We start from the raw sequence: 16,973 nt of genomic DNA, 5'->3' as shown, positions 1-16,973 counted from the left end.
AGGCTGAAGCCGAAAACTTACGTGTAAGTGTCTTCTAATTGTGCCTGTCTCCAACCTGGTGCGTTACCTTTACAGTGACTGGCAATCTATTTTTCTACATTGTTGATATTCCTATCTGGAGTTTCCACTGTTTGATAAATTAAAATAAAGTTTTTCGACATTGTCAGCCAGGAGGCACGCGATCTGTTGTAAATTTTTGTTTATGTTGGGGACTAGAAATCCATGATGTAAGATCTCGACTTCATAGGTTTTCAGTCACCAACAGAAACAAATATAAATGTGAGGAAGTGTTTTCTAAGGATATTTGTCAGAAGTCTAGCGTTTTACAGAAATGAAACTCGGAGAATACGCACTATCAGATAAATAAGAATAGAAGCTTTTGAAATGTGGTACTACAGAAGAATGTTGAAGATTAGAGAGACAGGTCTAGTAGCTAATGAGGAGGTACCGGTACTGAATCGAACAGTCTTATTATCAGACCAACATCACTGTTTTAAAAAATGTTCCAGTTCATTTGCTTGTTTTAATTCATCCGTGGTAGTTCTGTGTTTGAGAACTGAACTGCGTAGGTTGTCAAAGTCCCAGTGCCGCCGTAGACAAACTTCCTTCTCTCAGCTAATAATTCTGCAGCGCCGAAATACTCCCTCATTTGGGGGGCGGGGGCGGGCGTGGGGGTGAAGGGGAGACTACAGTATACAGGGTGGTCCATTGATAGTGACCGGGCCAAATATCTCACGAAATAAGCGTCAAACGAAAAAACTACAAAGAACGAAACTTGTCTAGCTTGAAGGGCGAAACCAGATGACGCTATGGTTGGACCGAAAGATGGCGCTGCCATAGGTCAAACGGATATCAACTGCGTTTTTTTAAAATAGGAACCCCCATTTTTATTACATATTCGTGTAGTACTTAAAGAAATATGAATTTTTTAATTATACCACTTTTTTCGCTTTGTGATCGATGGCGCTGTAATTGTCACAAATATATGGCTCACAATTTTAGACGAACAGCTGGTAACAGGTAGGTTATTTAAATTAAAATACAGAACGTAGGTAAATTTCAAAATTTTATTTCGGTTGTTCCAATGTGATACATGCACCTTTGTGAACTTATCATTTCTGAAAACTCATGCTGTTACAGCGCGATTACCTGTAAATACCACATTAATGCAATAAATGCTCAAAATGATGTCTGTCAAGCTCAATGCATTTGGCAATACGTGTAACGACATTCCTCTCGACAGCGAGTAGTTCGCCCTCCGTAATGATCGCACATGCATTGACAATGCGCTGACGCATGTTGTCAGGCGTTGTCGGTGGATCACGATAGCAAATATCCTTCAACTTTCCCCACAGAAAGAAATCAGGAGACATCAGATCCGGTGAACGTGCGGGCCATGGTATGATGCTTCGACGACCAATCCACCTGTCATGAAATATGCTATTCAATACCGCTTGAACCGCACGCGAGCTATGTGCCGAACATCCATCATGTTGGAAGTACATCGCCATTCTGTGATGCAGTGAAACATCTTTTAGTATCATCGTTAGAACATTACGTAGGAAATCAGCATACAATGCACCATTTAGATTGCCATCGATAAAATAGGGGCCAATTATCCTTCCTCCCATAATGCCGCACCATGCATTAACCCGCCACGGTCGCTGATGTTCCACTTGTCGCAGCCACCGTGGATTTCCCGTTGCGCAGTAGTGCATATTATGCCGGTTTACGTTACCGCTGTTGGTGAATGAGGTTTCGTCGCTAAATAGAAAGTGTGCAAAAAATGTGTCATCGTTCCGAAATTTCTCTAGTGCGTAGTGGCAGAAACGTACACGACGTTCAAAGTCGCCGCCATGCAATTCCTAGTGCATAGAAATATGGTACGGGAGCAATCGATGTTTATTTAGCATTCTCAACACCTTCGTTTTTGAGATTCCCGATTCTCGAGCAATTTGTCTGCTACTGATGTGCGGATTAGCCGCGACGGTAGCTACTTGGGCATCATCATTTGTTGTAGGTCGTGGTTGACGTTTCACATGTGGCTGAACACTTGCTGTTTCCTTATATAACGTAACTATCCGGCGAACGGTCCGGACACTTGGCTGATGTCGTCCAGGATACATAGCACACGCCCGTTGGGCTTTTTGATGACAATAGACATACATCAACACGATATCGACCTTTTCCGCAATTGGTAAACGGTCCATTTTAACACGGGTATTGTAACACGAAGCAAATACAGTCCGCAGTGGCGGAATGTTACGTGATACCATGTACTTATACGTTTGTGACTATTACAGCGCCATCTATCACAAAACGAAATCAGTGGTCCAAGTAAAACATTCATAGCTCTTTACGTACCACACGAATATGTAATAAAAATGGGGGTTCCTATTTAAATAAACGCAGTTGATATCCGTTTGACCTATTGCAGCGCCATCTAGCGGGCCAACCATAGCGCCATCTGGTTTCCCCCTTCAAGCTAGACAAAAAAATTCGTTCTTTGTAGTTTCTTTCGTTTGATGCTTATTTCGTGAGATATTGGGCCCGGTCACTATCAATGGACCACCCTGTATACAGGCGATTGGGAGAACGTCCTTGACAATTCTACCTCGGCACACCTCCAACTCAAGGTCGCTCATAACCTACCAACAACAAATAGTAGCATTGGCAACGAAGCTCCGACCTGTCGCAGCTAAAGTTATGGAGCAACAAAGAGGCCTGCCCAGGGCAGACTAGCACGCAGAGGTGGACGAAAGCAGCCTTGGGAGTGCAGGCCACAGCACGAGCAGGGAGAGCGGCAGTAGGCAGGACAGGTGCGGCCACTCACCTCGAAGAGCCCCTCGACGACGCGGACGGCGATGAGCAGGTAGAGGCTGGCCGAGGCGAGCGGCGGCGTGACGAGCGTGAGCAGCGCCGTGGTGGCGATGCCGATGCAGTAGACGCGCTGGCCGCCGACGCGCGCCGCCAGCCAGCCGCCCAGCACCTGCGTCAGCAGGTAGCCCAGGAAGAACGAGCTCAGCACCGCGCCCTGCGTCTCAGAGTCCCAGTCGAAGTCGCGCACCTGTCGGCAGGGGGAGGCTTTCTCACCGAGGGTCACCCGTGTCAAGTATTTGACCATTAAAACTGCAGTTCCACGAAGGATGTTTTGCTTATTGTGCTTATATAGGATGAAGTATACATAATCACATTTGTGGGTGGGTAAGTTTTGGGGAATATAGGGGTGACTGAGTGATTTCCTGCATAGTGCTGGCAGCAACGGGGTGGTTAACCCTGCAGAGCATCGAGCCGAACAAAGCTTGACTGACATACATGTACGCCGTTCTGCGCCCATTCAACACTACACCAGAGTTCGTCAAACGTTGCGGCTGCTGAGTGATAGTGAGAAATCCATCACCATATGTTTCCAATGGCGAGAGACCCAGAGAACGTGCTGGCGAGAGCAAAAGGCCAACACCGTCTGTTTCGTGGTAGATCGAGACACTGTGGACGACATGCAATTGTGCCTTATCTTGTCGAAAGATAGGCACGGCCATCTACCTTAACGTGTGACCAAATAACCGACTACGATGCAAATCAGAAGCGATTATGTTGTGTACCCAATATCATCGTGCCAGATGCTGAGCCCGAACGACAGTGACAAATGGAGTGTAGAGAAATGTTGCACCTTTGCAAGCCAGCAAGCGACAGCACAGATGGGTTATGCAGGCACAAACCTCGCAGGGGATAGCTCTTCAGATGACAAAGCAGCAGCTGTACTACAACCGGCCACCAGGTGAGAACCTAGGTGCTGCCAGAGGCCACACTGGCTCTGGGCCTCATCCTCTCTGTGGGCCGTGTGACCGAAAGTAGTACCTGCACTATTTTGGTGCCAGGGCAGTATTTAGGCCGGGACCTGGGCTACGATCAGGGAGTTCACTCCAAGTTAATCCCCTGGGCCAGGTGCCAGTTGCGAAAAATTCCCACAATCGGGATTTCACTCTGGAACCACCACTATGAGGGCGCCGTCCATGTCAACCTTCACCTACAGAGGTTGTCAGTTATGGATCTAAAAATTCTTGGCCGCTTCGTTTTAAATCAACATTACGCCTGTTTTAAACTTTTGTACACCCCTTAAGGACTTTCATTTTTGCTCCTCGCACATCCCATTTGGCCCATGATTGTTTCATGCTTAGTGGAGGGGCGTCGGATTATGGAACTTTCAATTTACAGTGGCATCTTCAGGTCTGTAGCTATCAGATATAATTATTGTTCTTCCAATATTCAAGAAGTGATTTGTGTCCAGTTATTGTGTTCCAAACTAACTCCTGATACAATGAACTTAACATTCATTTTATACTTGGGTATTTTTCCTGCGCCGCCTTCGGCAGACACATCAGTTGGCGACAAGGTGTTTTTTTTTTTTTCGAATCAGTGCCTCACGTGTGTGCTTTGACCCGGGTAGGAGGTGTTTTGGCGCGTGTTCTTCTCCTTTGAAGTACACTTCCTGCCACGTTCATTCCTGCAATGACGGAGCTAGTGGATGTCTCTGCAAAGGTGAGGTCACTGGGACTTAACCTGTGGTGGTGACAGGGAAATTTTCCATGATCGAGGAGCATCATTATTATGGACGTATTAACATGCTCACATGTCCAATCCACAAACCATCATCTTGTGTGGCAGAAGAACTATCAGCTGTTTGTGCACTACTGTAGAAGACGTAAAGACGAAAGTACCTTTCGGATATGTCACTGATAAGTGACATAGCTTGATGAAACTTGGCCCATCTGTAGAAGGAACTGCTACAGAACAATGCAGAAGGCAACTGAAAGAAATACGCAGTGAGAAGAACAGAAACGACACTTCTGTTTAAAGACGATGCGTGACAGTACCCAGGGAATTACAAAGGGCGACACATGGTGCGTAATAGGGTGTGCGTTCATGACGGACAGCAGAGCTTGCCCTGCAAAGTGCTCCCACGCAGGTCACAGGGTTGATAAGGAGTTCTCGTGGTGGGCCTTCCAGTCCTCCGCCAGCGCGGTTGACAACTGCTAGCTGCACTGGAGATGTAGCAGTACGTCTCCCCAACGTATCCCAAATGCACTTTGCTTAACTCACAAGTAGAGCTGGTAATTATTTTGTAGGTTTTAAGATATTAAATTAGGTTTTTCTATTTTACTGTTGCAGTAGTTAAAGACGGCCAGTGCAGACCGAAAATGTCTGTCATTGTGCGATAAAATGCAAAAATGTGTAACGAAAGGAAGTTAGAATAAAGTTTTCCTTCTACGGAATGTCTCTTTTTCGCAAACGCCATTTCGTGACTCGAGGTACATGATGGGTCTGTACGATCCTGCACAACCGAGATATGTCGTTCCCGTCGGGCGCTAGTCGTGTAGGACCGCTGATACCCTGCATGGCGTTGAGAATGGGCCTCCTATAACCAGTGAACCCATCCATCCCACGACCTTCGTAGGATAGAGAACAACGCGAAACAAGTCACAATCCTGTCGCTGTTGACTTTCGATAGTAGTTTCTCCTTCCTAAACGAGGTATTATGCGACCTCCTCACAAAAAACCAACTTCGAGTTCTGAACAAAAAACCGCGCCTGCCGGTGTGGCCGTGCGGTTCTAGGCGCTCCAGTCTGGAATCGCGTGACCGCTATGGTCGCAGGTTCGAATTCTGCCTCGGGCATGGATGTGTGTGATGTCCTTAGGTTAGTTAGGTTTAAGTAGTTCTAAGTTCTAGGGGACTGATCAGCACAGATGTTGAGTCCCATAGTGCTCAGAGCCATTTGAACCATAAAACCGCCTGTGTAGTCTTTCCTTGTAGACAGAACGTAAGTAGTTGGACCCGTACGTAATTTGAGAAGCACAGTCAAAACTCACGCATGCAGTGCACTTCATGCCGATTCCATGTATCCTTTTTTTAACGGTATCGCAGTTTTGATGACCAGCTTTAGAGTGGGTGGACAGGAGAGTAGAGGAGTGCACGTTACCTGGGTGACGGTGCCGTTGTCGAGCGTGACGTTGCGGTAGGCGGTCATGGCGACGATGGCGACGCTGAGGTTGACGCGCAGCGCGTACACGTTGAAGAAGCCGAGGAAGGCGAGCAGCGCCACCACGTAGCGCCGCCGCCGCCACACCTTCCACACGGGGCCGCGCCCGTCCGCGCACACGTCGCTGCAACAAAGCCGGCGCGGCTCTCCTCAGAAAACTGTGACACTGCGCCACCGCGTCTTGTGGTTATTGCATTGGAAAAGTGAAACCGTTTTTGCTTATTGGGTTCTGTTTTCGTGATGCGGTACCTTCTGTATTTAATGAAAATTCTGCATAGTGGTTACTTTAGTATTGCTTAATTAATTTGCTTTCGTTTATTTTTTGCGTATGAAATTGTTGGTAAACAATGGAAATATACAGGGTGGTCCATTGATCGGTCCAAATATCTCACGAAATAAGCGTCAAACGAAAAAACTACAAAGAACGAAAGTCGCCTAGCTTGAAGGGGGAAACCAGATGGCGCTATGGTTGGCCCGCTAGATGGCGCTGCCATAGCTCAAAGGGATATGAACTGCGTTTTTTAAAAAATAGGAACCATTTTTTATTACATATTCGTGTAGTACGTAAAGAAATATTAATGTTTTAGTTGGACCACTTTTTTCACTTTGTGATAGATGGCGCTGTAATAGTCACAAACGTATAAGTACATGGTATCACGTAACATTCCGCCAGTGCAGACGGTATTTGCTTCGTGATACATTACCCGTGTTAAAATGGACCGTTTACCAATTGCGGAAAAGGTCGATATCGTGTTGAGGTATGGCTATTGTGATCGAAATGCCCAACGGGCGTGTGCTGTGTATGCTGCTCGGTATCCTGGACGACATCATCCAAGTGTCCGGCCCGTTCGCCGGATATTCACGTTATTTAAGGAAACAGGAAGTGTTCAGCCACAGGTGAAACGTCAACCACGGCCTGCAACAAATGATGATGCCCAAGTAGGTATTTTAGCTGCTGTCGCGGCTAATCCGCACATCAGTAGCAGACAAATTGCCCGAGAATCGGGAATCTCAAAAACGAAGGTGATGAGAATGCTAAATCAACATCGATTGCACCGGTACCATATATCTATGCGCCAGGAATTGCATGGCGACGACTTTGAACGCCGTGTACAGCTCTGCCACTGGGCACAAGAGAAATTACGGGACGATGACAGATTTTTTGCACGCGTTCTATTTAGCAACGAAGCGTGATTCACCAACAGCGGTAACGTAAACCGGCATAATACTCACTATTGGGCAACGGAAAATCCACGATGGCTGCGACAAGTGGAACGTCAGTGACCTTGGCGGGTTAATGCATGGTGCGGCATTATGGGAGCAAGGATAATTGGCCCCCATTTTATCGATGGCAATCTAAATGTGCAATGTATGCTGATTTCCTACGTAATGTTCTACCGATGTTACTACAAGATGTTTCACTGCATGACAGAATGGCGATGTACTTCCAACGTGATGGATGTCCGGCACATAGTTCGCGTGCGGTTGAAGCGGTATTGAATAGCATATTTCATGACAGGTGGATTGGTAGTCGAAGCACCGTTTCATGCCCCGCACGTTCACCAGATCTGACGTCCCCGGATTTCTTTCTCTGGGGAAAGTTGAAGGATATTTGCTATCGTGATCCACCGACAACGCCTGACAACATGCGTCAGCGCACTGTCAATGCATGTGCGAACATTACGGAAGGCGAACTCCTCGCTGTTGAGAGGAATGTTGTTACATGTATTGCCAAATGCATTGAGGTTGACGGACATCATTTTGAACATTTATTGCATTAATGTGGTATTTCCAGGTAATCGCGTTATAACAGCATGCGTTCTCAGAAATGATAAGTTCCCAAAGGCACATGTATCACATTGTAACAACCGGAATAAAATGTTCAAATGTACCTACATTCTGTATTTTAATTTAAAAAACCTACCTGTTACCAACTGTTCGTCTAAAATAGTGAGCCATATATTTGTGACTATTACAGCGCCATCTATGACAATGCGAAAAAAGTGGTGCAACTAAAACATTCATATTTATTTACGTACTAAACGAATATGTAATAAAAAATGGGGGTTCCTATTTTTAAAAAACGCAGTTGCTATCCGTTTGACCTATGGCAGCGCCATCTAGCGGGCCAAACATAGCGCCATCTGGTTTCCCCCTTCAGGTTAGACAAGTTTCGTTCTTTGTACTTTTTTGGTTGGTGCTTATTTCGTGAGGTATTTGGCCCGGACACGATCAATGGACCACCCTGTATGCAAGGAATTCCATGTTTTGGTATTGTTTAATTTATTTGTTTTTATTAATTTTTTAGGATGTAACTGTCCGTAAACAATAGAAATGTACACAAGGAACTCCACACACACTCCTCATTTCGGATATTGTCCGCCAGGATTCGAAGGAGGCTAGTGAGCCACACTCATGTCGCATCGCATCGGGCTGTGACTGTTCATCGATCTCGGCAGCGAGAGAGCTCTAACCTTCTGAAGAGAGTTGCTGTAGGTTCGCGAAAGTTTGCGTTTTGCGCGAATCCAGAAGAAGAAATGCCTCATACTTGTATACTTCTGTAAGTAACCCAAATTATTTTTGATATATCTGTGGTGAGTTCACTTTGAAGTCGCAAACTAGAAAACTTAATCCTCTTGTAAAAAAAATAAAAAAATAATAAAAATGCGACCAAGACAAAAAATGGACCGACACATATGCTGTTTGTCATGTGTTAGTCGTGACAGGCTGGTTAAAACGATCACGTCATATGTCCTTTGCTGTAATGTGGAGGGAACTAATGGATCACATAACAGAGTAATATTTCTGTGTGACAAAATTCCACTACTGTCTGAAATTAAAGCAGCAAACCGCTACTTCCTCGTCCTGTGTCTAATTCACGATATAATCATTCAAACTGTCAACAGATGCCCGCACGATTGTGTTCTGCAGGGAACACGCCATTCCTGTTAGCGGACAACCACTCCAACGATGACATCAGGGTACCTATCAAATGGAGTAATCCAAACGTAGTCCCAACATCCAAATCCGCTGTGCTCACAGACACTAACGGAGCAGCATGGCACGTAGAAGGCGCCTAAGAGACTCTGCGTTGAAGGACCATAGACAGAATGGAAGCAGACATTGCGGAAAGAGAGCGATATCCCTAATGGCGTGGGCAGGGATTATGTTGACCACACGAACGCCTCTTGATGAAAATGTGTGGGTTAATCGGCAGGGTTTAACTAGTGTCAGATATCGTGACGAGATCTTGGGAACTTATGTGCGGTTGTTGCGAGATACTGTGGGCCCAGACTTCGTACTGGTGGACGATTATGATCGACCTCGAACTGGGCGGGAGGTTGATGTTTTCTTGGAAATGGAAGATACTGCACGCGCTACGTGGCCTGCTCGCTCTCCTATCTTCAGTCCCATAGATTACGTCTGGGATGCACCAGGGCACGGCTTGCACCACGTCAGCATCCACCAACGACCATCCAAGACTTGCAAGCAGCTCTGCAGGAAGAATGGGCGTTATTGCCTCTGCATGAGATTGATGACATCATTCACAGCATGCACTATCGATGTCACGTCTGTACTACACCCTGTACTGAATACATTAGCCAGTTGTCGGAAAGTGTGTGCAAATTCGTTGAGTTGGAAAAAACGAAGAACATTTTGCCTATAGTTACGCATGTTGCAATTGTTTACGTTCTGTACAGTGTTTCTATTTATCTACGAGGGCTGTCCAGAAAGTAAGTTACGATTGATCGCGAAATGAAAATCACAGTGAAAATCAGAAATGTTTCATTTGTAACAGTTAGCTACACCTTTCAGCTACTTCTCTACGTAGTCGCCGTTCTGACTCAGACATTCGTCGTAGCGTTGTGCCAACTTTCCAATACCCTCATCATAGAAGACCGCCGCTAGTGCTTTCCGCCAATTCTCTACGCTGGCCTAAAGCTCGTTGTCTGTGCCAAAATGTTGTCTTCATAGCCAGTGGTGCGTTTGAGCAGAGATGAAACTCAGTGGGAGAAAATTACGGGCTGTATTGTGGGTAACCAAACATTTCCAATTGAAACGATGCAGGAACATCTTCATTGCCCCTGCAGAATGAGGCTGAGAATTGTCTTGAAGAAGAAACCTAACGACAGTTATGTAATGTTGGTTGCATAGCTTCAGGGGAAAATTCTCACCAGGCCCTCGTACTTGGCGGGAGACACTATTTTCTATAACATCTTTACGCGCTCACTAAGAGTTCAGGAATGAAAAGAGCGACATAATTCTACCTAGAGTCATACTAGAGACACTGCCCAACACATCTTTGCAAAGTTTTATCGGATTTTCATAGTCGTTTCCATTTCGCGACCGATCGTAACTTACTTTCTGGACAGCCCTCGTATCATCTGTTTATATTGTTTTGTGGCTAAATAAAAGCAATGTTGCAAAATTTCCGTTTGTTGCTTTAATTTTGGACGCCAGTGTAGTTGGAGTCATCTCGAAAACAAAGAAAACTGTGCAGTGTCCTAATTGACCTTCTGCTTCAAGGTATATCTGTCACAGTGAAGAATTGCCAGTACAAGTACCTCCTGAGATTGTGACAGAGAGTGAAGACGAATACAGAGGCGAGCACATAGAAGGTAGAGGAGACACGCACGCTGTCCCAGCATTTCACGCCACCTGTGAATCAAGTGAGCATTTTTTTCTCAAGGGGATCCCAGTGATCTCATTTGTGCTTTAAAATTGTTGAAGTAACAGCCTGAGCTTCTAGCATCACGATTAAAAGAAAGAAATCTTCTTCTTCCTGATACGAAGTGAATGTCTATCGTGACCGCAACGCTCTTTTCTCTGAATATTTTTCCAAGGAAAGTGATATGTATTTTGTAATGACATCGAATTCGTTGCGGAAACTCTCGGACATGATTTCAGTGTAAGTGATTTGGCGCTTGCTCATAGATTCTAGCAAACTTAGTCTGGAAGCAGTACTTCCCCACAATGGGAACAAATTTCCCTCTGTTCCTATTGCTCAAATAGTTAACATGAAGAAGATGTATAATAACTTAAAACTGGTATTCACACATATCCAATATGAGAAAACAAATGGCATATATGTGGAAATGCGGCTTGCAGCTCGCGTACAGTACTGCCTACTTTATATGCGATTGGGACAGCAGAGATAGGAAAAGTCACCATTCTGGCAAAAAAAAAAAAAAAAAATGGACTGCTCGGAAAGAGCTGCTACCTGAAGAGCAGAATGTGATGAAGGCTCCTCTTTTGAGCCGAAAAATGTGTGTCACCTTCCGCTGGATATTAGAATGGGTCTTATGAAAACTGTAACAGCCGTGGATAAAACATCACATGCATTGAGATATTTGTGAGATACGTTCCCAAGGTTTAGTAAAGCAAAAATTTTGGAGGCAATATTTGTAGAACCTTAAGTAAAGGAATTAATATCTGATGAACATTTCCTTAATTTGTTGGGTAATGCTAAACAAATAACATGGCTGTCTTTCATAAGTGTTGTAAGAACTTTTTTAGTCAAACATAAGCCAGAAAACTAGAGCGTTAATATACTACAACTAGTGAGATCACACCACCATTGGATATGTGACACGTCACTTAACATATGTTTCTTGAATAATCATATAGTCTTCTTCCCAGATAACTTCCCAGATAACCTTAATCATGAACATGGAGAACGGTTCCATCAGGAGATTTCTGAAATGAAAAAGCGCCGGCAAGGTAACTACATTACTGAAATATTGTCTGACTACTGCTGGACCTTACGAACAGACGATCCTGTCGCAGAGTCTCACAGGAAATCAGGAAGAAAATGTTACTATGTATATTTATTCACTTTTATATACCCTTACGTTGCCAATCTCTTTGATTGCCTTGTATACTGAAACAGATTTTTGTGTTTTTCTTTTGCCAAAGAAAATTACACCGACGAACTTCGAGGGTATGTAGAAGGTGTCTTGAGAAACAAAATGAAGATAGGAACGCATGTCCGAAAACGTCGTGCAGCGACGCCAGCAGCTGTATATGTGTGTATATACAGGGTGATTCCGTGATAGTGTTAAAAACTTCCAGGGACGCATAAAACCATATATTTATCAATCTGTGGTAAGGAAACGAACAAGTCGAAAGTTATAAGCGAAAACTGTTGTCATACTTGGAATACATGCACTGTTACGGTTGTTTTTAAGGGTGTAGAGTAGGCAACATTCTGATACGATTGTATGGACCAAAACAAGACAAAAATGCTTCGTAAAAGTGGACTTTAGAATACTTACCTTAGGAGCTATGAACACTTGTTCAATAGAGGAGACGTGCTTCGCAGCAGCGCAGTTGAGCAAGTGCTCATACATCTTAAGTACGTATTTTACGGCGAATTTACTGGCCTTTTACTCTTGTTTTCGTCTGTACTACCACCTCTGAAAGTTGCCTACCCTAAACTCTTACTAACAACAGTGTCGACAAATGTATTCCACTGTCAAGAGATTTCAGCATGATTTTCGCTTATAAATTTCGACACGTTCGTTTCTGAATCAGGGGCAACAGCCTGGATGATTGACTGATCTGGCCTTGTAACGTCAACCAAAACGGCCTTGCTGTGCTAGTACTGCGAACATGTGAAAGCAAGGGGAAACTACAGCCGCTATTTTTCCCGGGGGCACGTTACTTTACTGTATGGTTAAATGATGATGACTTCCTCTTGGGTAACATATTCTAGAGGTAAAATAGTCCCCCATTCGGATCTCCTGGCAGAGATTACTCAGGAGGACGTCGTTATCAGGAGAAACAAAACTGGCGTTCTACGGATCGGAGCGTGGAATGTCAGATCCCTTAATCGGGTAGGTGGATTAGAAAATTTAAAAAGGGAAATGGATAGGTTAAATTTAGATGTAGCGGGAATTAGTGAAGTTCGGTGGCAGGAGGAACAAGAAGAGTTCTGGTCAGGTGAATACAGGATTATAAATACAAAATCAAATAAAGGTAATGCAGAAAGAGATTTAATAATCAATAAAGAAATAGGAACGCGGATAAGCTACTACGAACAGCATAGTGAGCGCATTTTTGTAGCCAATATATACACGAAGTCCACGCCTACCACAGTGGTACAAGTTTATATGCCAACTAGCTCTGCAGATGATGAAGAAATTAATGAAATGTATGATGAGATAAAAGAAATTATTCAGGTAGTTGAGGGAGACGAAAATTTACTAGTCATGGGGGACGGGAATTCCTTTGTAGGAAAAGGAAGAGAAGGAAATATAGTAGGTGGATATGGACTGGGGGCAATAAGTTTTAAATTGTAAACATTTCCATGAGCAGATGTGCACTCTGACCACAATTTAATGGTCATGAACTGCAGATTAAAACAGCAGAAACTGCAAAAAGGTAGGAATTTAGGGAGATGGAACCCGGATCAACTGAAAGAACTAGAGAGTTCCACAAAGAGCATTAGGGAACGGCTGACAAGAACAGGAGAAAGAAATGCAATGGAAGAAGAATGGGTAGCCTTGAGAGATGAAATAGTGAAGGCATCATAGGATCAAGTAGGGAAAATATGCGAGGGCTATAGAAATCATTGGGTAACAGAATGAATATTGAATTTAATTGATGAAAGGAGAAAATATAAAAATGAAATAAATGAAACAGGCGAAAAGGAATACAAACGCCTCAAAAAATGAGATCGACATAAAGTGCAAAACAGCTAAGCAGGGATGGCTATAAAACAAATGTATGGATGTAGAGGTAAATATAACTAGGGGTAAGATAGATACGGCTCACAGGAAAGTTAAAGAGACCTTTGAAGAAAAGAGAACCACCTGTATGAATGTCAAGTACTAAGATGGAAAACCAGTCCTAAGCAAAGAAGGGAAAGCAGGGACGTGGAAGGATATAGAGGGTTTATGCAAGGGCGCTGTACTTGATGGCAATATTTTGGAAATGGAAGAGGGCATAGCTGAAGATGAAATGAAAGACATGATACTGCGTGAAGAATTTGACAGAGCACTTTAAGACCTAAGTCGAAACAAGCCTTCCGGAGCAGACAACATTCCATTAGAACTGCTGATAGCCTTGGGAGGGCCAGCCATCACAAAACTCTTCCATCTGGTGAGCAGGATGTATGAGAGAGGTGAAATAACTTCAGACTTCTAGAAGAATATAATAATTCCAATCCCAAAGAAAGCAGGTGTTGACAGGTGTGAAAATTACCGAACTTTCAGTTTAACAAGTCATGGTTGCAAAATAACACGAATTCCTTACAAACGAATAGAAAAACTAGAGAAGCCGACCTCGGGGAAGATCGGTTTGGATGCCATAGAAATGATGGAACTCGCGATGCAATACTGATCCTACGACTTATCTTAGAAGATAAGTTAAGAAAGAGCCAACCAGCGTTTCTAGAATGTATAGACTTAAAAAAAGCTTTTGAGATTGTTGACTGGAATACTCTCTTTGAAATTCTGAAAGTGGCAGGGGTAAAATTCAGGGGGCGAAAGGCTATTTACAATTTGTACAGAAACCAGATGGCAGTTATAAGAGTAAAGAATCACGAAAGGGAAGCAGTAACTGAGAAGGGAATGAGACAGGGTTGGAATCCTGATGTTATTCAATCTGTATATTGAGCAAGCAGTAAAGGAAACGGAAGAAACATATGGAGTAGGAATTAAAATCCATAGAGAAAAAATAAAACTTTGAGGTTTGCTGACGACACTGTAATTCTGTCAGAGACAGCAAAGGACCTGGAAGAGCAGCTGAACGGAATGGACAGTGGCTCTGAGCACTATGGGACTTAACATCTTAGGTCATCAGTCCCCTAGAACTTAGAACTACTTAAACCTAACTAACCTAAGGACATCACACAACACCCAGCCATCACGAGGCAGAGAAAATCCCTGGCCCCGCCGGGAATCGAACCCGGGAACCCGGGCGTCGGATGCGAGAACGCTACCGCACGACCACGAGATGCGGGAGGAATGGACAGTGTCTTGAAAGGAAGATATAAGGTGAACATCAACAAAAGCAACTAGGTTAATGGATTGTAGTGGAATTCAATCACGTAATGCTGAGGGAATTAGATTAGGAAACGAGACACTTAAAGTAGTAATTGAGTTTTGCTATTTGGGGAGCAGAATAACTGATGATAATAGAAGTGTAGAAAATGTGGACTGGCTATAGCAAGGAAAGCTTTTGTGAAGAAGAGAAGTTTGTTAACATCGAGTATAGATTTAAGTGTCAGGAAGTCTTACCTGAAAGTTTTTATATAGAGTGTAGCCATGTATGGATGTGAAAAGTGGACGATAAACAGTTTAAAGAAGAGGAGAACAGAAGCTTTCGAAATGTGGTGCTACAGAAGAAGACTGAAGATTAGATGGGTAGATCATGTAAATAATGGGGAGGTACTGGACAGAATTGGGGAGAAGAGGAGTTTGTGGCACAACTTCACTAGAAGAAGGGATCGGTTGGGTCACCAATATAGTATTGGATGGAAGCGTGGAGAGTAAAAATCGTAGAGAGAGACCAAGAAATGAATGCACTAAGCAGATTCAAAGGTATGTCGGTTGCAGTACTTATTCTTAGATGAAGAGGCTTGCACAGGATAGAGTAGCATGGAGAGCTGCGTCAAACCAGTCTCTGAACTGAAGACAACACAACAACAACAGCCTCATAGATGCCAGCAGAAGAGCGCGAGCCTTATATCTGTCCAGAGCGTATAAGTAATGGGAAAAACGAAACAATAGTTCTGCGCACATCTTTTAAACGAAATAGATCAATTAGTGTCCAACAAGTTCCCAACGGACTCTATCGTTTAAAATACTTTTTAATAAGGTGTAGTTAGATGCAGACAAGGATCACCGAAAAGGAAATCATAAAAGTAAATGGACTGCACAGTAACCTCATGAAAGACAAGAACAGAAATAATACAGAATGTAATTGGTAAAACATTCACAGCCGTAACCTGTCATTGTACGCGAAGTCGAGTTGGAACTTTGCTGTCAGCAGAGAATGAGCTACGAATTCAAAACTTCATTCTACTCGATTCGATGATTCACCGACGTGTACGGTATGCAAACTAGTAGATAACCGGGAACACAGATTTCTGTGTGATAACGTAAAAGACATATTGCTCTATATTATACAAAAGAAAGCAATTGGTTCAAATGGCTCTGAGCACTATGGGACTTAACAGCTGTGGTCATCAGTCCCCTAGAACTTAGAACTACTTAAACCTAACTAACCTAAGGACATCACACACATCCATACCCGAGGCAGGATTCGAACCCGCGACCGTATCAGTCGCGCGGTTCCAGACTGCGCGCCTAGAACCGCGAGACCACCGCGGCCGGCAAAGCAATTGAACATGAAAATTTTTTAAAGTCGGATGGCCTACGTTACCCAAAAACAAAACGAAATGCAGTCTCTCGGCTGAAAGGCATTACATCTAGACAATAGGGAGGAATTCTGGGTATATCTTTCAACTGAGCACCCCATGGTGATGCGCACCAGAAACTGTAAAGAAACCTACTGAAATTTTTTAACCAGGGCAACAGTGTAAAAATAAAAGCAAATAATTTACTTTACCAATTCACATATCTTGCATGTTACAAGAATGGATTTTAGTTGACGTCACTACTTCTTGCAGAAAATAAAAGTTGTGGAGTGGTAAGTGGATAGAGGAGGTGAAGGCGTGACCTAATTATGATCGTATGCATATATTATTTTGCTTTGGCGAATGCAGCAAAACTTATTGAAGAAACTCACAACGATTCTTCTTTCCTCATTCCACATTTGATAGGAAGATAATTGATACGTTAATTATGTGTCACATGAAGCAAGTTTAACTCGTTTTAGAAGCTAAACAAGAAATTTAAATTTTACAGATTACTACATTTAAGAAGAAGTAAGCTCTATGTTTTGCAAACAAGTGGAAATTCTGACCTC

The 16,973-nt window shown here is 43.6% G+C and overlaps 1 protein-coding gene across 1 annotated transcript in view; it reads right to left on the bottom strand.

Moving 5' to 3' along the window:
* Positions 1-16,973, bottom strand: part of LOC126418758 (vesicular glutamate transporter 2-like) — a 237,729-nt gene that overhangs the window by 61,316 nt on the left and 159,440 nt on the right. Inside the window, exons 3-4 of the mRNA XM_050085683.1 lie at positions 5,979-6,162; positions 2,834-3,067 (exon numbers count right to left, since the gene is read on the bottom strand). Coding sequence (XP_049941640.1) covers positions 2,834-3,067; positions 5,979-6,162 — 418 coding nt within the window. The remainder of the gene's footprint in view (positions 1-2,833; positions 3,068-5,978; positions 6,163-16,973) is intronic.

Source organism: Schistocerca serialis, chromosome 9 (genome assembly GCF_023864345.2).
Source record: "Schistocerca serialis cubense isolate TAMUIC-IGC-003099 chromosome 9, iqSchSeri2.2, whole genome shotgun sequence".
Lineage (NCBI taxonomy): Eukaryota > Metazoa > Arthropoda > Insecta > Orthoptera > Acrididae > Schistocerca > Schistocerca serialis.
The sequence above is the reverse complement of the archived record's forward strand: the minus strand, read 5'-3'. Positions and strand labels throughout refer to the sequence as shown.